At 34.4% G+C, this 24,480-nt stretch overlaps 2 protein-coding genes across 2 annotated transcripts; both read right to left on the reverse strand.

Annotated features, from left to right (window-relative positions):
• Positions 1-7,625: 7,625 nt before the first annotated feature.
• On the reverse strand, positions 7,626-9,325 carry LOC133668824 (protein NODULATION SIGNALING PATHWAY 2-like). The gene has a single exon (XM_062088839.1). The coding sequence runs from the start codon at positions 9,314-9,316 to the stop codon at positions 7,859-7,861; it is 1,458 nt and encodes a 485-aa protein (XP_061944823.1). The 5' UTR covers positions 9,317-9,325; the 3' UTR covers positions 7,626-7,858.
• A 12,739-nt stretch (positions 9,326-22,064) lies between these two features.
• On the reverse strand, positions 22,065-22,873 carry LOC133668805 (kunitz type trypsin inhibitor 104-like). Its single transcript, XM_062088814.1, has one exon. The coding sequence runs from the start codon at positions 22,761-22,763 to the stop codon at positions 22,161-22,163; it is 603 nt and encodes a 200-aa protein (XP_061944798.1). The 5' UTR covers positions 22,764-22,873; the 3' UTR covers positions 22,065-22,160.
• Positions 22,874-24,480: the final 1,607 nt, after the last annotated feature.

Raw genomic sequence — 24,480 nt, forward strand, 5'->3', positions numbered from 1 at the left:
AGAAAAGAAGGGCTGATTGTAAAGAAAAAACCAGCAGAACTGTCAGAAACATGAGATGGAGGACACGACACTGAGCCGTCAACGAAGTGAAAAACATCTTGACCAAGAAGATAGGGCTTCATCTGCATTTGCCAATAGAGATAATTTGTGCTCATAAGTTTCAATGAAACAACTTAGTGGGTGTTTGACAAAGAAATGATAGCTGGAGTGTGTGTTCCCATAAGGTACAGAGGAACGACATAAATTTGTGAGGAGGAATCAGAGACATGCTCTGCAAGTGGAGGCTGCTGTTGTGGAGGAAAGAGACCAGCGACATCAGCTTGTAGATGGTTGACCGACTGTGCTGTACCATCAATGGTGAGGGAGAAGTTAGCCGCAGCAGTAGAATCCATGTAGGAAAAATAAAGAGCAGGTCGGCTGCAAAGGGGGAGAAGGAGAAAAGAATTCTGACGGTAGAAAGCTCTAGTACCAAGTTAAGAATAATTAGAAGGCTTAACCTATTGGTTAGCCAACCCTTTCTATATATACGTATAGGGCAATATACAATAGAAATGGTATGGGTTACCACACAAGAGTGACTACAATATTTTCTATTTAGTTACATGAAGAAGTTCATTGATCAAAGATGAATCCGATTGCATGGCATACGTGATAGTTTATAAACTTACAATCTTAAATTAAAACAAGTCCAAAATTAAGAAGTTTAATTTCTTGGGAAGATGAGCTATTTTGATGAAGTTCCAGAATTTTTGGACAGGGAATTGATAAATAAAGCACAAAGAACACGCTACAAAATATGTGCATGGACAGGAAGGTGTCAAGATAACAAATGCTCTGCTTCAGCCACCTCTGCTTCAGCCACCTGTTAAAGAGAATAGAGAATATAATGGTTAGCGAGTTTGTTAATATGGTTAGGCAGTTAATGAATTCTGTTACAGTTGAGTAGAAAACGTAACCAAGCTTCTCATCTTCTGTTGATATAAAATGAATGTAACAGTGCTGGGAACGTATCAAGTGAATAAAACACATAGACATTTTTCTTCTTCCTCTGCATTACAGCAGCATCTTTCCCTACTTCTATTTTGCTTCTTGTTCATCTCTATATCAATTCTTGCTAGCTTTCATGGTATCAGAGCTTAGGATTGTTAGTATCTTGTGAGCTTGTGATTTCTCTACTTCTAATCTCTGTTTCTGGTGTTATTATCACCATATTCAACCAAAAAATTCCATAATAATGATCTGCCTATCATCTGTTTGATATATTGTCAAACTGAAAGACTTCTCTTCAAACACTCTTCTCAAACCTGTGATTCTCTTCATCTTCTGTCGCTTGAACTTCAAAAATGGTAACAACTTCTCAACTACAGATCATCCAATCTCCCATTACCTCTTTACTTCCTACAGTTTCAACAGCAGTAACCGTTAAATTGGATGACACAAATTACCTCATCTGGAACTTTCAAATGCAAATTCTACTGGAGAGTCATGGTATTTTAGGATTTGTTGATGGATCAACAAAGTATCCACATCGGTTTGATGCAGCCTCTGATGTTGAAGGTGCTGAAACTGATGATTACAAAATTTGGAAAATGCATGATCGGGCATTGATGCAGTTGATTATTGCTACCCTCTCTTCAACTGCAATCTCTTACGTTATTGGATGTGTTAGCTCTCATGACATGTGGATTCAACTGAAGGATAGATTTTCCACAATCTCTAAGGCACGAATTTTTCAGATGAAAAGTGAGCTTCAAACCATCAAGAAGGGGTCCGATACTGTGACTCAATATTTGCAGAAAATCAAAGATGCTCGGGATCATCTTTCTGCAGCAGGGGTTTATTTTGAAGATGATGACATTGTCATCTTAGCTCTCAATGGTCTTCCTTCTGATTATAACACCTTTCGGTGTATGGTTCGCGGCCGAGACAACGTGTTATCTCTTAAAGATTTTCGGTCTCAATTGCTGGCTGAAGAAGCTACTCTTGAGCAAACTTATTCTGCTGCTTCGTTTGTTCCTGCAATGATGGCTCAACATCAAGTATCTCCTGGCAAAGCTCTTGTTCTTGATGAAGGTAACTCTCATTCTCATCCTTCAAGCTCCAAGTCTGCTCCACCTCCTGGTTTCCATGGAGGATTTAATGGTCATAACAATGGATTTCATGGTTCCAATGGTGGATACTTTGGCAATCGGGGATCTCACTTTAAGGGACGTGGCAGAGGACGTCATCAGTATCAGTTCAGTCCACGTCCTTATCAGGTTCCACCTACGTCTCACCCTGGTATTCTTGGTCCTGGCATTGACATTCCTACATGTCAAATTTGCACTAAGAAAGGTCATGTAGCTGCTGATTGTTATCAGCGTCACACTCTGCCTCCTAATTCTGCCTCTTCCATTCAATGTCAAATTTGTTGGAAATTTGGGCACACTGCTGTTCAGTGTTATCATCGAGGTAATTTCAGCTATCAAGGCCAGCCTCCCTCTAGTAACCTTAGTGCTATGCATGCTGCGTTCCCACCTCCTTCTCCTCCAGAACAATTTTGGGTGGCTGATACTGGTGCCACCACACATATGACCTCTGATTTGGCTCAACTTAATCTGGCTGCACCTTTCTCAGGAGCTGATATTGTTACCACTGCAGGAGGTTCAGGTTTGACCATTTCTAATATTGGTTCCTCTACTCTGGATGTTCCTCATTGCTCCTTACAATTAAAGCAAGTTTTGCATGTGCCAAAACTCTCTCAACACTTGTTATCGGTTTATAAGCTGTGCAAAGATAACAACTGCCGTTTTATTTGTGATGCTTTTGGTTTTTGGATTCAGGACAAAATCACGGGGAATGTTCTCCTCAAGGGACTGTGTAGAGCTGGGTTATATCCTATTCCTTTCTCTTTTTCGTTTCCTTCACAGTCTCTCTTTCCAAATAATCTGGTTTGTTATCTTGGTAAACAGGTCAACACAAGTCTTTGGCACAAGCGTTTTGGTCATCCTTCTAACACAGTCACCTCTGCCATGTTAAAACAATCCCAGATTTCTTTCACCTCAGACACATCCAAATTTGTTTGTACCACTTGTTTAGAAGGTAAACTTGCCAAACTTCCTTTTCCTTATCCGGCAGTTAAATCTGTTAACCCTTTAGAGGTCATTCACAGTGCTGTTTGGGGGCCTTCTCCCACTGTATCTGTTGAAGGTTTCAGATATTATGTTAGCTTCATTGATGAATGTACTCGATTTACTTGGATTTTTCCAATGATCAATAAAGGAGAGGTTTATTCCATTTTTGTTTACTTTCATACCTTCTTAGTTACTCAATTCTCTGCTACTCTTCGAGTCTTTCAAAGTGATGGGGGTGGTGAGTATCTTAGTAATAAATTCAAACATTACCTCCTTACCAAGGGTATTATCCATCAAATGTCTTGTCCCTACACTCCGGAACAAAATGGCCTTGCTGAGCGTAAACATCGGCATATTTTAGAAACAGCCATCACTCTATTACAAACTGCCCATTTACCTCCGAAATTTTGGTTTCATGCTTGTGCTACTTCCATTTATTTGATTAATAGAATGCCCTGTCAAATTCTTCAACACAACTCACCATATTTCCTGCTCTATGGTTCTCCACCGGTTGTTCATCATTTGCGAATTTTTGGTTGTGCTTGTTTTCCTTTACTCAAGCCTTATAATTCTAACAAGCTTCAGCCTAAGACTTCCACTTGTATTTTTCTGGGGTATGCAGGTCAGTATAAGGGCTATATTTGTTTTTCTATTTGCACAAATCGTTTCTTTGTCACTAGACATGTTCTATTTGATGAATCCATGTTTCCTTACTCACATGTGCTTCCTGTATCCCCTTCCACTTCCTCATCTCCTTGTCTACATCCCACTGTGTTCCCTCTTATTTCTCCTCCTACTCCAGCGGCTACATCTCAGCCTCTATTGTCTTCCAGTTCCTCTTCTCAGTCTGCACTATCTCACAGTTCCTCCTCACAGCCTACACTGTCTCTGCCTCTGCCCATTCTGTCATCTACACAGTCCCCTCTCCCTGTTGATCCTGACTTCCAGCCTGAGAATCTATGTGTGGTCTTACCTCTTTCACCACTAAATCTTCATCCCATGACCACCAGGTCTAAGAATGGTATCTCCAAAAAAAGGGCTTACTCTGCCTCTGTACAGTTTGTTGCTTCTTCTCAGGTTGAACCCCATTCTTTCAAGGCTGTTTCCACCATTCCTGAATGGCAGTCTGCTATGCGGGAAGAGCTTGATGCTCTTCATGCCCAAGGTACTTGGGACTTGGTGCCTCTCCCACCTGCCAAGAATCTTGTTGGCTGTAAATGGGTCTACAGAATCAAAAAGAATGCGGATGGTTCTATCGCTAGGCATAAAGCTCGGTTGGTAGCCAAGGGTTTCAGTCAAGAGAAGGGTATTGACTATAATGAAACCTTTAGTCCTGTCGTGAAACCTACTACGGTTCGTTTGGTCCTTGCTCTTGCAGCTCAATTTAACTGGTCTTTACGACAGTTTGATGTTACCAATGCCTTTTTGCATGGTCTTCTGCATGAGGAGGTTTATATGACTCAGCCCCAAGGTTTTGTGAGTAAGCTTCATCCTTCTGACTTTGTTTGCAGACTCAAGAAGTCATTATATGGCCTTAAACAGGCTCCCCGTGCCTGGAATGAACGCTTTACCAGTTTTTTACCAAGTTTGGGGTTTCAAGCATCTCCTGCCGATCCCTCTTTGTTTGTTCAGCATTCTTCTCTTGGTGTTGTGATTTTGCTACTCTATGTTGATGATATCATACTTACTGGTAGTCATGCTTCTCTTCTTTCTTCAGTCGTTGATGCCTTGACTCAAGAATTTGATATGAAGGATCTCGGCAGGTTGCATTATTTTTTGGGACTGCAGATCTCTTATCTCCCTTCCGGTTTGTTTGTGTCCCAGACAGGTTACATCACTGACTTACTTGGTCGAGTTGATTTACAGCATTCCAAATCTTGTGATACTCCTTGTCTTCCTCATCATCATTTGCTTAAAGATGATGGACAGCCCTACTCTCATCCTCAACAGTATCGCAGCATCGTTGGCGCCTTGCAGTATCTAACGTTCACAAGGCCTGACATTGCCTTCTCTGTGAACCAGGCTTGCCAATTTATGCATAATCCTATGCATTCTCATGTTGTTGCTGTCAAACGGATCTTGCGGTATCTTAAAGGTACCCTTGATGTTGGTCTTCATTTTCAGGCTGGTCCTCTTAATCTCCAAGCTTATAGTGATGCTGACTGGGCCGGTGATCCCAATGATCGCCGTTCTGTCTCTGGCTCTCTTGTCTTCCTCGGCTCCAGTCCTATTTCTTGGGCTTCTAAGAAACAACATACTGTTTCTCGATCCTCTACTGAGGCTGAGTATCGCGCTCTCGCGATTGCTGCTGCTGAACTTGCCTGGATTCGTCAGCTTCTCTGTGACATTCACATTCCTTTACATATCCCTCCGATCATTCATTGTGATAATATCTCTGCTATTTCCCTTGCTTCCAATCCTGTTTTCCATTCCAGAATGAAGCATCTCCAAATTGATTATCATTTTGTTCGCGAACGTGTTATCAAAGGTGATTTGTTGGTTCAACATGTCTCTTCTGCTGATCAATTTGCCGATATTCTCACTAAAGGCCTTTCCACTCCTTTATTTCGGCATCACTGTTCCAATCTTATGCTTGGTTCCTCCAAGCATATGATTGCGGGGGAATGTCAAGATAACAAATGCTCTGCTTCAGCCACCTCTGCTTCAGCCACCTGTTAAAGAGAATAGAGAATATAATGGTTAGCGAGTTTGTTAATATGGTTAGGCAGTTAATGAATTCTGTTACAGTTGAGTAGAAAACGTAACCAAGCTTCTCATCTTCTGTTGATATAAAATGAATGTAACAGTGCTGGGAATGTATCAAGTGAATAAAACACATAGACATTTTTCTTTTTCCTCTGCATTACAGCAGCATCTTTCCCTACTTCTATTTTGCTTCTTGTTCATCTCTGTATCAATTCTTGCTAGCTTTCAGAAGGGACAGCAGGGTCGAATCTGTACTTCAAATTCTCTTGTGTCAAAATTAAGGTTCCATCAGGATATTCTTGTCTCTCATCGAAATTTTGTGTAGCTTAGCTTAGTAGTAAACTTGTCACTAGTGGAAATCACTTGTCCTTACTCTTCTGTCTGTAAGATAGAACATTCGATTCTTCTTACAGCTTTACTTTTCTGTTGCCTATTGTGCCAACGTTACAAAAAAAATAATGTCAGGACAAGGACTATAGCTGTTGGTTTTATATATATATAGTTGATATTTTATTAAAAAAAGAGAAAAAAATTATGAACACGAAAACTATAGGAAAAAGGACTATAGTGAAGGCCATTAGCAAAGGTTTTCACAGAAAGTGAGAGTTTTACGTTCCCACCAAAGATTTCAGATAGAAATTATGTCATGTGATTAAACATGGATTGTTCCCTTAAATTCTAACCACAACATGTTCTTCATTCCCAAAGCTTCATGCTAAAAACATTATGAATATTGGAGCCTTCTTATTGCCTTTGAAGGCATCTTGGCTGTCATTTTTTAATTTTTGATGCCAGTTTATAAAAATTATCGAAAAATACTATAAAAAAATTAATTTGATACACTTGTAAAAAAAAACAGCAAAAAATGGAAGATAATATGCTGACAAACATGTTAGAAGGTATCGAGTATAAATTAGAAGATTCTCTTGCTTAACATAATTAATCTTTGTAAAACGTTCTTGTCAGGAACTAATCAAGTATGACCTAAGCAGCAGCATCATGAACACAACTTGTCTAATTGGCTTAGAAATTCATACCTTTCTTTCACTCTCTTACGTTTAATCAAATCTGATAAACCAAGTTGGTCATATATAATAAATTGGAAAGCAAGCAAGTGGCTAGGGAAGTGGTCTTGCTAGGTCTAAGTCCAGCGTATAAGCCAAATGGCTAAATGACAATAACAAGTCCATTAATGCTATTCAACTTCTAGCAGGCTTTTGACATTAGGCTTAGGAGTCAATGATGGTGACAAAGTTTCTTCAATAAGGATGTTACATCAAGTATTAGAGGGCCATATTCATTTTATATCAAGCGTGCTAGAAAATAGTAACAGCCTAGTACAACAAAATTGTAGGGTTCGTGTTATTTTTTTTATTCTATATATATATATATATATATATATATATATATATATATATATATAATGGACGTATACATATATAGATTGACCCAACCCTTGAGGAATAATAGATTACTTGATCACTTGTTTAATTAGCTTGGTTTTATTAATTAGAAGCACAAATTGTATAACTTTGATTATTTCTCAACGTATATAGTTTTGCTACAACGAACAAATCATAGTTTATGATGACATCACTGTTATAACCTTAGTAATGTAAATGAAAAAATTCAATTTTTTTAATTTTTTTTCAAATGATATTGTTCACAGGTTTTTTCCCTTAAAAAAGGATTTGATTGACTAGATCAATCAACCTAACCTAATCTGTAACTTAAGTTTTAGAAAGAACAATTTTGGATCAGATCTAGTTTAAGCTTTTAAAAGGTCATTCATTATATACAGAATCATATCGAAAGTACTTCAATCATTTTATTTTCAAATCAAACATTTGAGAGCAGATAACTTAGCAGCATATCACCAATAACATGCACTATTAATACATCATGTAGGAACATATACAAAGGAGAATCAAACTTTGTGTACAAATTGGAAAAAAAAACTAAATTACAAAAAAAGAAAAGAAAACACTAAATTACTAGAAAACTGGTGGGGTTAGACTTCCTCACCTCTTTTATTTTTGTTATTTTTCTGATTTTGGAACCCAAATAGAAGCTGTAGTCAAAGGCCTAGACTTCCAACACAGGGACAACCTACACTTCTCATGTTGTACCCAGAACCTTCCACTGAACAAGCTGACCAAGGAATTGGCTTGAGAGACATTACATGAACTCAAAGGGACTGGCTTAAACCCTTTCAAGGACGCAAACCCTTCTTCCCACAACAGTCTCTCCTTCTTCTCACAAGGGAATTGGCTCACACTATCTACAATTTTCACCCCCAAATACTCCTTTTCTATCAATTTTAATTCCATTTCGTTTGCACTTACGAAACTGCTCCCGAGGGAGTCAGAAAGTGTAGTGTAATGGTGAATGGCCTCGCAGAAGAACTCTACATAAGACATGTAAGGAAATTTATAAAAACTAAATAATTCTTCTTCAACCAAAACAACTAACTTAGGTGATAACCTGCTGACACCACCCAAGAAAGTCTTGATCGAAGAAAAACTTCTATTAGGCATGTGGAGCTGGTGGATCATGCAATTGGCCACAAGAGAATCCCCCATTTCGATACTTTCAAAATCTTCTTCGTTGAGCATCACCAACTGCTTGAAAACGAACGGCAAATTGATTGAATCTGCATACTCTTTAAGTCTTCTTGCTGTTTGTTGAACAGCAGCCACATCCTGTTGGTCACCAATGATGGCTGTTACTTTAAATGAAACATCCTTTCTCATTGTAAGGTCAACCATCAAAGGAGGCCATTGAATTCCCTCCATGATGTCAAAATCAATGATATGAATTTCTTGATCACCTTGTGTGGACTCAAGGATTGCTTGGTTAGCTGTGAAGTGTGCAAACTTGACATAAGGAGAAAGTTCTTGAAGAACTTGAAAGGAAGACATGTTGTATTGTTGCCTATAACCAGGTCTAGGCAGCAACATTTCAGGAGCAGTAATGCTCTTGTAATGCAGACCTTGAGTGAAGAACAAAGCCAGCCTATTGAATGAGCTACCTCCATTTTCTCCATCCAATAAGAGATTCCGAAGCTTTGCTATTATGTTGGAAGAGAGGGTCCAATTTTGTGCTTCAACAGCTTCAGCTCCCATCAACAGAAGATCTGTTAAGCTGCTATCCTCCAATAGCTTTTCATGAATTCCCTTTAAGAGGGAATTTTCTTCCTTCAATAGGCTTACATCCCCTGTTGTTTCTTGGATCATATCATGACCCAATTCAAACAGTACGTCATCAGAACTTTCAAGACATATTACATTATCTTGAGTCATGGAGCTAAAATCCATGAGTTCTGTCTCAATTTCCAGCAACCTTTCCATGCAGTGATCATATAAAGCATCATCTTGAATGACACTCAGAACAATGGAATCTTCTGTTTGCAAGGAAAAAACAGATTCAAGGCTAAATTCATGGATACTTTGAGTGGAGCCTGGGTTGATAGAGTGATGGAGCTGTTCAAATTCCATCTTAGGAAAAGAATAGTTGTTGGATGTTAAATCATGCTCACAACTGATGCTTAAATACCAATCTCTGGGCACAGGTAAGCAGACATATTTTTTTTATTGATTTTTGATTTGATGTACGTGGATTAGCTAAACTCTGAACAACCACATGGCAAGCTCAATGAACCTAATTGATCCATGATCACAGGGAAAGAATAGTTGTTGCATATGTAGGTGGTGAGATTTGAATTATTTATCACAAGTTTTTGTTCCATGCACCTCTCGCATAAATTTATTTCTAACTAGATAAATATTCTCAGAATATTCCATAACCTAGAAAAATATTTGCTCGATTTTAGATTAATTTTAAGGTCCATTTGTTTGCTGGAAAGTAGTTTTCTTTTGAAAAGTAAATTCCAGGAAAGTGAATTATTTTCCGATGTTTAGTAATATAATGAAAAATAAGTTGAAAAACACTTTCCAATATTTGGTTATGTCATGGAAAATGAGTTAGAAAATAACTTATTAATATTTTATTTTTTCCAAGTTTATTAAAATAATAAGGAATAAATCTTACAAATTAAAAGGTTGAATGAGAATGAAATTGAAAAAAAAATATAATTTCATAAATTATCTCCAATAAAATAAATAATAATCAAAATAATAGAGATCAAATCTAAAAAATAAAAATAATAAAAATAATAAAAATAAACATTTCATAAATTATTTTAAATAAAATAAGTAATAATCAAAAAAATGATGACCAAATTTGATAGATAAAAAATTTCAATTAAAAAATAATAAGGGAAAAGCAAATAACAATTATAAAAATAAGGACCAAAACTAATATAAAAATTAAATTCTAAGGGATGAAATTGAAAAAAATATTCAAAACAAAATATATAAAGCAATCAAAAGTTTGAGGATCAAACACTTTTCTGAAAACCAAGCCAAATTGTTTTTGATTGAAAAGTATTTTCCGTTAACCGGAAAATGTTTTTCATTGATCAACTTTTCTAATAGCAAATAAATACAAAAAAATTTTAAAAATAGTTTCTCAAAAATTACTTTTCAAAAAACAAACTCACCTAAATATCATTTTATCGTATTAACATCCAGCCAATACTTTCTAGCACACACCATTGAATGCCTCTATAGAATCCAAATATTTCTGCAATTTAGAAAACAAATGACCACCTACTTCAGTCTCAACAATAAATAAAGGCAAACTACATTATATGGCTATTTAAATTTCTATTTGCAATTGACTCGTACGTACATTGAGCCAAAAACATTATTTACGGAGTGAAATAAAATAGGGGTAGCTAACTCCAGTAAGAAAACAAAAAATCTCTATTATTGGAGTTCAAAAATCTCGAATCACATGATACATTAAGCATTATAATCAAGAACAAAACAAAGACTTGATTGCTTTGTACACTCTGCTCTGAGTGTTGATATAGGAAACATGCAGATCCTCTTTCTGCCATGATTTAGGCAAGCAAGACAAATCTTAAATGAATTGTTGACACTCTGCTCTGAGTGTCCCAACTCAGAGTACCAAAAGATTCTCTTGCTTGCATAGTTTGTCTTCAAGCTGCAACACTCTCCCTCCCTCCCTCCCTCCCTTGTTAACTTATTTTGAGAGTCTAATCCAAAACAACAACCCTAATTAAATGTATTAGCCAATTATTAACTCCCTGAGGGGTTAGCTAAGAGCTGCTTTATTGGCATATGAAAGGGATGAAATTTGTCTCATCCATTGTGATTGTGCTAATGACAAAATTACGCACCCGTTTCACATTGCAATCTAATTAGAATGAGCAAAAAAAAAATAAACTTTTTTATATATATTTTTTTTAAAATATTTTAAAAATAACTATTATTAAACTCTTAAACACAGCTCACATCTTGATGTACACTGGTGCAAACAGAAGTAAAATAATGATAAAAATAATATTAACAATTGAAATAATTTGCTGCTATGAATTTTAAAGTCCATTTGACGATCTGGGAGTCAATGATTGTACCATTTCTATTTTGGGGAAGCAGGTCACGTCAACTACATATAATAATGACGCCGACAGCCTACTGAAACAAAGAGGCAGGTGGTCCCTTTCTAAACTGGATCTGGATGAATGCCTTGCTATCATCTTGGTCACCGAAATCTAGAATGTTTATTTTTATGAATGGTTATATCGTATCTATAGTTTTGAAATCTCATTAGGATTTATGGTTGGATTTGGAACTAAAATTGTATTGGGTTAAATAATAATAATAAAAAAATATTTAATGTGATCTGGCAACCTGGTTAATCCGATAAAATCTAGTAATGACTAATTGACTTTTTTTTTAACTAAAAAAACATTGTTTTCATGTTAAAAAAATTGATCTAAACAACTTAGTGATCTAGTTAAAACTCGGAATCCAAACCTTGGACCAGACCAGCCACCTAACCATCTAAAACTATGATGATAACCAATTTTCACCACAATAATAAATCGAAACACCAGCATATGCAAAAACCCTAGTGACATTTTCTTTCTCTATTAAACAAAAGAAAAAAAGGTCTAAAAACATTATCGATGGTGCAAAAAAAAAAGAAAGAAAAAGAAATCTGATTGTTTGGGCCAACCCAAAAGACATGAAATTTAATGTCTCAAAATTTTATGTCATGCTGAACAAATTATAGAGACAATAAATTCAATTCTTCTCCTAAAATATATACATGTTAAAAGGTTAATTAAAAACGCATAAAGATCCAATTGCCATAGAAAGAAGCAAGAAGATCCAACAGTGGAAGAGATAAGAAGAGAAATAGGTTGGCACACAATCCAAAGTAGGAGAGGGAAAAGAGGAGAAAACAAAATAAAAATAAAAATGGAGGCGTCAAAAACACTTAAACTATGACGACAACACTCCAATATAATTAGAAATGTTATAATTCAACTTTTACCCTTTGAAAAAGAAAATTGTATCAAAATATTTTGTGGACAAAATTTGACAGATTGTTTTTATTAAAAAGAAAAGTGTAGCTGCTGAAAAATGATCAAGTTATAAAAATATTAAAAAGAGAAAGAGAAAAAAATAAAATTAGAAATAAATTCGGATAAATAATGAAATTCGGATAAAAAACAAGGTTGGGAATAATTTGAGTGACATTTATGAGCGTGATTAAAGAAATAGAATTTTGGTGAAATTACATAGACATTTATCAGCCGTGCTGAGGGTATGATCTGCATCTGCTTTCTGCCCAGCGGCAGCAACAAAAGCATAGCCATATATTACAAGACTAGCGTAAATACCTGAAGTTCATCCCCTGTTGTGTGTAACAATTGTGGCTTCGGTCCAAGAATGGAGCCCTTGTTTTTTTTTTATGATAAGAAACTTATTGAAATATATGTTAACTTATTCATCGTATAGCTATAAATTCATACCATATATGTTAACATATTTAAATAAGAATGTATGCATAAATCTTTAAATATTTCCTAAAATAATAACCAATTAATTTATGTAAAACTAAGATTTCGATAGATCCCTAAATATTCTCCCAAAAAAAGACTTAAGTATATTTTTTTTTCTTATATCATGCCTACATATTAAATAATTCGCATCTCATCATATTTTTCATATATTTTGTATGAAGATCTTGTAACCAAAGATTTTATATTCATAGAATTAATTAATGGTATCTGCTCATTCAATGCATGAGATTTTCAAAAATTAAAATCGTTTCTCATGGAAAAAGTAACTATTCGTATGATATGAAGATTTTGTATCAAAAAATTCTTCCCAGCTGATAGATTATAATATTCACGAGTGGGTATCTACTCATTTAATACATGAATTATCGGACACTGATTTGGGAATAAAACTCCATTAAATATTTTTATATTTCAAAATGCATTAAAGATTCTACCGGTAACATTGATCGCATATTATAAATATCTGCATGCATGATGCTAGCTCCTTGTCCATTCACAACTCAGAGAAAAATGGCTAGAGATATGAGAAAGATAATGAGACTTGTAGCTATTGTTTTGACAGCATATATCGCGTCAAATGGATGTGTGGTGAATGGAAGATCTATACACAGTGAAGATGTAGAGCTGGAGAAGGAACTTGCAGCAATAAACAAGCCAAGCATAAAAACTATTGAGGTAAGGTTATGCTTTTATGTTTTTGGGGTTCTTAAAAACTTCACAAAAGACTATATTTTTCATTTTTTCTATTAATTATTATTTTGTTTTTATTTTTTGGTGATCACAGACAGAGTATGGAGACATATATGACTGTGTGGACATAAACAAACAACCTGCTTTTGACCATCCACTGCTTAAGGATCACAAAGCCAAGGTTCATTGCCTATATTTTGATCTTATGAGCCTATCTTAGGAATAGAAGTTTTGAGTATTTTATGTGTGCCTTGAGATGATTTTGCTACAAGTTTTGAGTAAATAATATTGTTGACGTTTCCTTTTCCTCCCCACCTTTGTGAGAAAAGACGAGGCCTACCTTAGCTATGGAAAAGATTTTAAGAGCTTCAAGGAAGGATGCCTCTCTATTGGAGACTAACCCTACAAAAATAGGGTTGAAAGAAGGGTGCCCTGCAGGATCTGTCCCTCTACGAAGGGCCACAAAGGAAGATTTGAGAAGGGCTAAATCTAGTTTCAAAAGACTATCGAGTTTTGAACCAAGTAACCCTGGTCAAGGTTATGATGTAAGTAATAAATAACCTTCACTATAAATTTTCATATTTTTTTTTAATATACTTCATTTGATTTATATATATGGTCCATGTATTATTAATTAATCACTGTTTCATACACAACAAAAACAAAACAACACAACTTGTTTAGAAGAATTTTGATTAATTAATTAATTATAAGAGAAGAAAAAACATATGCTTTTAATCTAATAATCAGCTTTTACATGTATTTGTGAGATTAACTCTATGTTTTGTCGAAAAACATGTTCGGTAATTAAAACCCAAAGTTCAAAAGAAAATGGATTTAATTTCATCTTACCACTTCCTCGTATTAAAATTCTAAATAAAATAGCCTTATCCCATGAAAAATTCTCTCTATTTAGTTTGCAGGAATTGTTACAACACCACCAGCCAATGTATTATTTAAGGGGATTGCAGCACGCATTAGCGTATACCAGCCTCCTGTTAGTGGTCAGCAATCAAGTACAGCTCTGATTCAGCTTCAAACTCAGACTGAAACAAAAGTGGGCAGTATTCAAGTTGGATGGACAGTATATTTCTAAACTACATTATTTCTTAATTATCAAAGAAATATAATTCTTTAATTAATTATAGTTTTTCCTATGTTTTTTTTCCTTATCCAATATTATATGATTCTTGTTACCTTCTGCAGATTGATCCAGAATTGTATGGTGACAGCAGGGCTCGATTGTTCACCAAATGGAGTGTAAGAACATAGTGTCCTTATTTCTTGGATATATACATTGTCAGAGAAATATAATGGATTTTGAACAAATTTTCTGTCTTCCACAGGAAGAACATGATGGAACTGTAGACGGTTGTTACAACACCCTTTGTTCAGGATTTGTTGTAACAAATCCAAACATTCCTATTGATACAGCTTTTAACGATGTCTCCATTGCTCAACGGTCTCAAGTTTTCCAGTGGATGATGGTAACTCTGGTATGATTTCCTCACTTTCTGGTATTTTTCTCAGTAGAAGGTTTAATGGGTTTTGGACTACAAAAAGGGAACACTCAGGCTACCCTTCTTAATACTTGAAAGTGAATCCAAGGGCAATCCTTTTTCACCTGTGTATCTAGCCCTGGGAATTACTGTGTAACCCAACTCACATGCAAGTGTATGATCGCACCTCGAGTTGACGAGCTCTCACTGATGGTTTGGCTCTTGAGAGTGGCTGCTTATCCATGATAGCACCTTTATTGATATCATGAGAAAGTTTATGGTATTTGTTGAAAAAACAACATAAAACCATTTTTTGAAAACTCACTTAAAGGTTAAGCAGTAAAGTTAATCGCCTATTTGACTTTTTTATAATCTTGGCACGCAGGATCCATTAAGCCAAGACTGGTGGCTGTCAATGCAGGATGATAACATTCGAATAGGTTACTGGCCGAGAGAATTGTTCTCATTCTCCGGATTTAGTGTTGGAGGTTACAATGCAACATGGGGAGGTCTGGCCCATACCGAAACTGATGTTTCACCTGCCATGGGAAGTGGTATTTTTGAAGATGGTAACTACAATTCAACTTGCAACATGGTAAAGGTTCAAGTCAACATAGGAAATACATTCGTGTCTCCTTATGACAATCCTGTGCAAGTTCTACAATCTAGATGTTTCAAAGCTAGTAAGCAGAATACACATCCCGATTACCGATTCCAGTTTGGAGGACCCGGTGGTTTGCCTAATTCTTGTGTAGCTTGATAGTATGAACTGGATAAGTGGCAACCATGTTCTTAGTTTTATGAACACGCAATGTTGTTAATGGTTATGAGTTGCTTAATCAATTCTAGCAAGCCTTTCTCCTCCTTTTGAGTTCTATGTTTTTTCCACTTGTTAAATCAATTGAAAACAAAGGAAACTGAAAATCTTCAAAAGGGATTTCATAGACATAGAATTGTGAGAAAAACTCGATATCCCATGTAATAGTTCGAAATGAATCATCAATATCAATATCAAGGAGACAAAATCCAAATCTTTTCATGGCATTAAAGCATTTTGTAATATCTTATTGATAACTTGGTGCACGATGTTTTTTTTAAATAAGAGGTAAAAACCATATCCTTTCTCTCGTTACCAACAACATTACACTTCTCGCCATATACAGTTAGAAAGAGATAATTAATTGGGTTCATTGAAAAGAGTGGAAGGTCATGTTTGTTGAGTTTGGAAATATGTTACGGGTGCAACTCCTGGCATATATTGGAATTGCTGCGAAACATTGTACCTCTTAAGGAATATGAATTGTATTTTGATAGGAAAAGTGAAAGATAGTATTATTAACCAATTAGTCCACACAATTCTTTCGTTTTCATATGTATTAAAGATTGCAATTTTTTTCTTTCAAGTATTGAATATATATCTCTGATCATAGTTTGTAAAGTAGCATAGTTCCAAACTTTAACATGAATGATAAAAAACAGGGAGGAGATGATCTTGTAACAGAGGAAACAAACACCTCTAGAGATCCCATTTCATCAACTACTTGAAAAATGTCATAGGAGATTTGCAGTTTTAGTTCTATAATTCTTTCTTTGTCAAACTTTGCTTTATATAAAGAGTCCTGTTTATACGAGATATAATGATCTTTAAAGAAACCAATTGAAAAGGGCTATCACAATGCCAAAAGGGTGTAAAATATATTTTTTAAAACATAAAATGAAAAGGTTCAATATATTTTCATTGCTATAGTATTCAATATAATCATGAAAAAACATCACAAAAAAATTGGATCTTTCTTACGTGCAGGTTTGAACCCTTTTAGCATGGGCTATTTTTGAAAAACTAGTCGGGGATCCTCTAACATTTAAGTTAATAAATATAGAAGAAAATAATATATATATATATATATATATATATATATATATATATATAATGAAGTTTAAGAGATGCATATCTATTGTGTGTAGATTGTGTTTACAAGACATAAAACTATTATGCTTATATATGACATGTGTTAGAGTATATTAGAACATTGCTTCAGATTGTGACACTTGTCACAATCTTAATATAGTGGATAGTTAGTTAATTAACCCAAGTCTGTTAGTCTGTTAAAAACAGATATATAAACACACTATTATCAAGTTTCTCTCTTGCTCCTATCTCTCTGTTTCTTTTTTCTTTCTGCAGAATTATAGATCATGTTAATCAATTGACAAAGCTTAACATGGTATCAGAGCTGATTATTGCTCACGCTTGAAATTTCTTGATCCTCTATTGCTTCCACATTTTACTGTTATTTTCTCTGCACTCATATATTGTTCTTCATATTTGGAGTATATAGTGCTTCGTTGTGATCTTCATCTTAAGTTGTATTTCTTTCTGCAACTTGCACAAATGTTTGGTGTATTGTCTCATCCACAGATTAAACTTGAAATCCTGATGGTGACTACTTCGCAACTTCAGTTGCTTCAATCTCCAGTTATAACTCTCATTTCCTCCATTCCTACATCAGTCAATGTCAAACTTGATGAATCGAATTACCTCAATTGGAACTTCCAGATGTAACTTTTACTTGAAAGTAATGGAATTATAGGATATGTTGATAGTTTGCTCCCCTGTCCACCTCAATTTTGTTCAATCTGAGCTGAATCTGGTATCACCTCTTCTTCCTCTCAATCTGATGAATATGTAGTATGGAAAATGCATGATAGAGCGATTATGCAATTGATTACTGCCACATTATCACTGATTGCTATATCCTGTGCAATTGGTAGCACTAGCTCTAAAAATTTGTGGATTAGATTAAAGGAACAATTTTTCACTGTGTCTAGGACTAGTATTTTTCAGATGAAATCCAATCTGCAAACCATTAAAAAGGGTTCAGATTCAGTTTCACAGTATCTTCATCGAATTAAAGAGGCTAGGGACTACTTGTCTGCTGCTGTATTTTGCAAATGAAGACATTGTGATTCTTGCCTTGAATGGCTTACCTGCTGAGTATAATACTTTTAGATGTGTTATAAGGGGAAAAGAAAGTGTGATCTCATTGAAGGACTTTCGCTCACAATTGCTTGCAGAGGAAGTGATTATTGACACTTCAGTTAATTCTCCATTCCTGTCAGCTATGGTTGCTAGTACACGTGATACATACACACAAGGGAGTTTCTCTCCACATCATGGGCAGTCTCAGGTGCCTACTAGACAGTTTCAGCCATATAATTGAAACAAGAACAGGGGTAAAGGTCGATTTACTCAGGGCTCTCGATTCTTTGTTTCTAGACTAGGTTTTTCCTCCATGGCACCTGTGCTTCCCAACTCAAATTCTGGACTCCTTGGTCAATCCCCTACTCAGCAATTTCGACATCCTTCTACACTTATGGTTCCAATCTGTCAGCTATGCAACTCTAAGGAACACACTGCTCCCTTCTGTGGAGCTTCTCCTCCTAAGAGAACCAGATGCAACATCTGTGGTAGAAGCAATCATACCTCCTGGTATTGTTTCTATAATGATAAGGGTCCAAATTACATTGCTTTGTATTCTCCACAGTCATCCTTTTCTCTGCAGCCACAGTCTATGCAGTATCCTTCATATCCGGCTCCCTCTTCACAGAACAGGGAAGTACATCAATCTCTTATGCAAGTTATGCAGCAATATACTCCATATCAGGCGTCATCCTCATAGAACCAGGAAGTACCACAATCTCCTATGCAAGCTATGCATACAGTGATTCACTCTGTCTCTCCATTATCTTGTTCCTCAGGATCTTCTCAAGTGTGGCTCACTGATTCTGGTATCCTTACAAAGGGGTTGAGTGCTCCTATATTCCACACTCATTGTTGCAATCTCATGCTTGGTTCCTCACCGCTTGATCTTACGAGGGGATGTTAGAGTATATTAGAGTACATTGCTTCAAATTGTGACACTTGTCACAATCTTAATATAGTGGATAGTTAGTTAATTAGCCCAAGTCTATTAGTCTGTTAAAAATAGATATATAAACACAACTATCTTGTGGTATATGGTTTTATGCAAAATAACTATTATCAAGTTTCTCTGCTGCTCCTATCTCTCTGTTTCTTCTTTCTTTCTGCAGAATTATAGATCATGTTAATCAATTGACAAAGCTTAACAACAAGGCCATGGTGAATAACCTTGGCTTATATGTCTAGCTTTCAATGGGGAGTAGCTGGCTTTCTATGATTGTATATGGGATTTGTATTGCTAGGAATTTTTTTGTGTTCTTGACTGGTGTATTTATACACCTAGTCCCTTACTTTGTAGTGAAAAAAATACACTTGTGAAAAATTAAATCGAGCGTCATGCTCATTTGGGTTGATGTTGAAAGCTCTTCTAGGTTGTTATGTCATGCACCATTGGTTGATGATGATGGCTAACCATTGTAGGCATAGATATTAGGGTGTAAATATTGGTGTAAAAATATTACAATATATAGAAAATATTTTTTCCTATTGTGTATCTAGCCTAATGTATTGGATTCCATAATTACACCAAAGTTAAACTTTATACTTTCTTATATGTTTTTTAATGTTTAAACAAAAAAAAAATTAAATATTTTAATTGTATATGACCAAGTCTCTTAAAATGTTTAGTGTTTTTATATGAAAATTTAAAAATACATATTTGCTTGTTTTTTAGGATTTAATAATTAGTTTATTAAATTCATGAGAATTTGATCAATATTTCAATAACCAAATTTTTTTTAATTCATGAGAATTAAATGTTAAATATTTTGGTATACAATATTAGACCTACAAGTGAGGCTGATATTTGAATATCAAGAGTTGATTATAAAATTTTCAGAGTTATTCTAAGTATTCACCAATTTTAATTGCAAGTATTTTTTTTCCATAATATTCAACTAACAAAAATTCTTTTTCATGAGAATTTATTTGGGTATATGAGCCCATAATAAATTCTTAAGATCAGATTTATTCACATAAATAAATCTCAATCCTAAACCATAGATAAACTACTGGTTAGGAACTCATCAAAACTTTTAAACCACATTTAAAACTACACAAAATAGCTTACCTCAGGTATGGTGTGCTAGTGGTGCTAATATATTTTCTTACCACAATTAGTCTCGTACCCTTGAATCTATGATAAAACTAGTATACCCAAGTTTTCTAGTGACTTTGAATTAAAAAAAATTAGATAGTGACTTCGTCAACCCCTCGACGCCGCATATACACGTTGAACGAAGGACTAGATGATTGGTCGATGATTGTTGTGGTAAGGTTGTTGCCGCAACCTTGGGATGTTGGTGGCTAGGGTTTAAAAGAGGAAATGAGAACTTGATTTTATTTGATTTTCTTTCTTATTTATTTATTATTTTTAACATGTTTTTTAAAAAAAAAACAAAATCCTCTCCTCAATATCTCAACCCTTGTATATTTTATTTCTCTCTCTTATATTTTATTTCTTTCAAAATACTCTCTCAAAAACAAAACAAAAAGTTTCTCTCCTCTTTCTCTTTCTTTTTTATTACCCTTTTATACTACCTAAAATTCCTTCATTATATTCTCTCATTTATTTCTTACTCTCTCTATCTTATCATCTTATCTTAAATCACTGGAAGAAGGGATTTGAAATGTTCATATTAGTCCTTCATCCCTTCCTTCATGATTTTCATGCTCACTAAACGTTTTTTTTTAATATACTACCTCTCAAAAAAAAAAAACAATTCTCTCAAAATCTCACTCCCACCTTCTCTTTCTCTTTCACTACCCTTTTATACTACCTAAAATCCCAACTACATATTATATCATGTACTTTTTATCTTTATGATTATCATGCTCACTAAATTTTTTTTATGTTTTTTATTTTTATATCTTGAAATTATCAACATAAGTGAAAAAGTCAAAAATTACAAAATGGTTGACCAAATTGCACCGAAATTGTTTTTTTAATTATATATTTTTTTGAAAATATATCAAAGAATCACACAAACTCATTTACCTTGTATTTAATTTTTATCGAATAAATGAGGATAGTAAGATTCGAACTCGTGACCGCTTGGTTATTAAAGTTCTGATATCATATCAAAAAACTATCTCAATTTAAAAACTTAAGTTGTCAGGTGAGATTTTAGAATATGATATATATTATTCTGAAACAAAATATAATAAAACATGAGGCTGAAAAACGCGTCATAACAGCTAGAAAATCATTATAAACTCTTTCATGTAATTGAAAAAATCTGGAATAATTCATAAACTACCGATCAAAACCATATAGGATTTGCGTTATTTCAAAACACATATAAAAATTGTAGGAAACTGTAATGATAAAAGGTACAGGTGTAAAGATCAAGCCGGTAGCCAGTAGCTTTTTTTGTTCTTTCAAACTTTTTTTTTTTTTTTTGTAAGATTGAACGAATTGAGTTCAGTTTGATCAAATGTCTTAATTAGTCTTCACCCAGAATTCAAGCAGTCAATATAGAAGTTATATTGGACAGTGGAAAAAAAAAGTCAACCGTTATTTCATTCATTCTAATTGCAATAAAATACTGGGAAAAAAAGTCCATTTTGTCTCATCCAACTAATTATATAGACCATCCTGAACAAGGATTGGATTATACTGTTCATATTGGACAATGGTATTCATCACGCAAGGCTGAACGAAAGGTCTATTTGGAATAACTATGTTGTGCTCGAATTGAAAATAATATTAGTAGAAGTAATGGCGACGATGGACATGAAGATGGAGACTTATAAACACACGGAGGAGGGAGAGATAGGGATTTTGTTGAGGGAACTTGTAGTAATAAGAGTAGGTTGAAATTTTTATTTTTTAAAAAAAAAATTTATTATTTAATTTCAATCAAGAAATTAATATTCGATTTAAAAAAAAAATTTATATATCTCCTAACCAATTCAACTTAATAACTTAACTTATTATGTATTACGATGAGGTTTCAAGATATAATTTATATTATTCTATAATATTCTTTCTCAAATGAAAATATATTGAGGTTAAAACTTGTACAAGTTTATATTGTATATTTTATATTTAATTTTTATTAAATAAATAAAAATAATAAAATTCAAACTGTTTATATAAACAGGTATCAAAATTTTGATAGCATGTAAAATAACTCCATTTATTTAATATTTTGTAAGTTGACAAGAAGTCATAATTATTCTCGGTTCATACATGGAGAGCAATTTAATTAAGCCCTTCTAAATATGAAAGGAAAGGCAGAACCATCCAAGATCAACAAGCGTTTTCCATTCTCATCAATAACACCAGCAGATTCACACGCTGGCCTAGGACAGTTTGTTGTCAGACAATTTGGGCACCATCTCAAAGCATAGACACCTTGTCCATTGTTTTCAATGTTGAAGTACCAGAGTGTAGACGATGGCCGTGGCTCCATTCCAGTCACGACGTATCTCCTACTTGTTTCTGGATTCTCCTCGACGACCATCCATGCTGTAGATTGACCACAAGTTGAGGCTCCGGAGAATTCAACGGTGAAGTCTCTGGACTCCCTTATAATTGTGTCTCCAACACGAGGAGTGAAAACAACCGGAATACCTCGGGACACCATAGGTGCAAGAGGTTCTTGACCAACATAAAGTGGACACGAGCCATTCCGATCAACAAGGGTCAGACCACCTCCAACATCGGTTACACCTGGAAGTACATAGTATTCTACCCCACTTCTAAGAGGTTGTCCATCAGCATCAAGCACAGGAGGCCAGGGTTGAGCCGCTGTTGAAATGGCCATAAGTAGCCAGATGAAGCTCAAGCTTCCAATCAGTCTCAACATGGCTGCCTAGCTAGCTATCTCACACAACAAAACAAAGTAAATATATAGTAAATACTGTGCTGTTTTTTTTTTTTCTTAAGAGTATTCTATGAGCAATTTGGTAAGCCCTCTTTGCATCTTGAGTCTCAGATTTGCAATCTATTTATAGCTGAGGGAGCCGACGTACCGTATTTCTCTATGATGGCACGGCAAAAGAAAAGTCAGGCAGCAATTATCCGTTTTCATACGTGTTCATGTTATTATCCAATTCATTGTTAATTGCTTGTACCATAAGGGTATAATTCATAAATATTAGGCCTCATTGAGGGCCGGGCGATTGGGATTGTGGTCAAATTGTTGAACTGTTATTTTTAAAAGAATTTAATCTCACTTAATTAATAAATTAATGTAAAAATATTATTAATTGTCATAAAAAAATGGAGAACACATAAAATTAAAGTTAAATCTTATTCAAGAACGGGTAACTCAGATGAGACTTGAACTAGGCTTTATTTTGATTTGTTTTGGACATTTAACTGGTTAAATCTGAATAACTTGGTAGATTGATTGTACAAAACCCCGATGAGGCTCCATCATGTTAATTAACTTCAAGAATATATATGATTATATGCCCCTTTTATATCAAATGATCAAATATCGGGAGCTCTTTTATGTGAACAAAAAAACAAAAAGAAGAACAGAAGAAAAATTTGAATCTCTCAGCTTATCTCAACCAGGAGTATAAAAACCATAAAAATAGCCAGTTGAAATATTAATATTTGTATAGCTTTGAATTGAATTGTATACAGGGTGGTTGATAAGTTGTTTTCAAAGTGTTTTTTATTTAAAAATATATTAAAATATTTTTTTAATTTTTTAAAATTATTTTTTATATTAACACATAAAAATACTTTAAAAATTTAAAAACATTAATTCTAAAAAAAAAATTATCTGATTTTTATTTGAAACGCAGGATAATTATGATGAGAACTGTTGGAGCAAGATAGTCAAGGAGGCAAACTCATATTCACATCTTTGAACTAAACTCGTAATCAAGAACTTAGTAAGAAGATAATGCCAACATCTAGAAAGTCATGATAACGTGGTTGGAATAATATAATTTAAATATGTTTTTAGTTAAAAAAATATTTTTAAAAAGCATTTTATTCAAACTTTTTTCAAAGTTTAATATGCTAATATAAAGAATAATTTTAAAAAAAATAAATAAAAATTATTTTAATATATTTTTAAATTTTAAAAAATTAAAAAATAATTATTATAATACTTTCGAGCACCCTTTCATTGCCTTACCATTAAAGCAGTCAAGAGGTTATCTTGGAAAATGAAAAAAAAAAAAGTCAACTGTTATTTCATCCAATCTGATTGCAATAATGTACTGGAAAAAAAGTCTATTTTGTTTTTGTCTCATCCAACTAATTATACAGACCCTCCTTGAACAAGGATTGGATTATGTTGACTAAATGTTTTAGTTGACCTAATAGCAGGAATTAGACAACAACACGTGTATAAAAGCAATTTACAAAAAGGGTGTTTTAAACATCCCTCCATCATAGCCTACATCTTTTCTAAAATTCAGCTTCAAATTTTCTAATTCTACTGCTATGCATTAACACGTAGAAACAGCGAGGATGCAGAGGTCTATCAAGCCTGTTAAAGCAGAAATCAATTTGATGAAGCAAATGGACTTTTCGTTACCGTGCCTTCATTAACGTGCTAT

This window comes from Populus nigra, chromosome 11 (genome assembly GCF_951802175.1).
Source record: "Populus nigra chromosome 11, ddPopNigr1.1, whole genome shotgun sequence".
Taxonomy (NCBI): domain Eukaryota; kingdom Viridiplantae; phylum Streptophyta; class Magnoliopsida; order Malpighiales; family Salicaceae; genus Populus; species Populus nigra.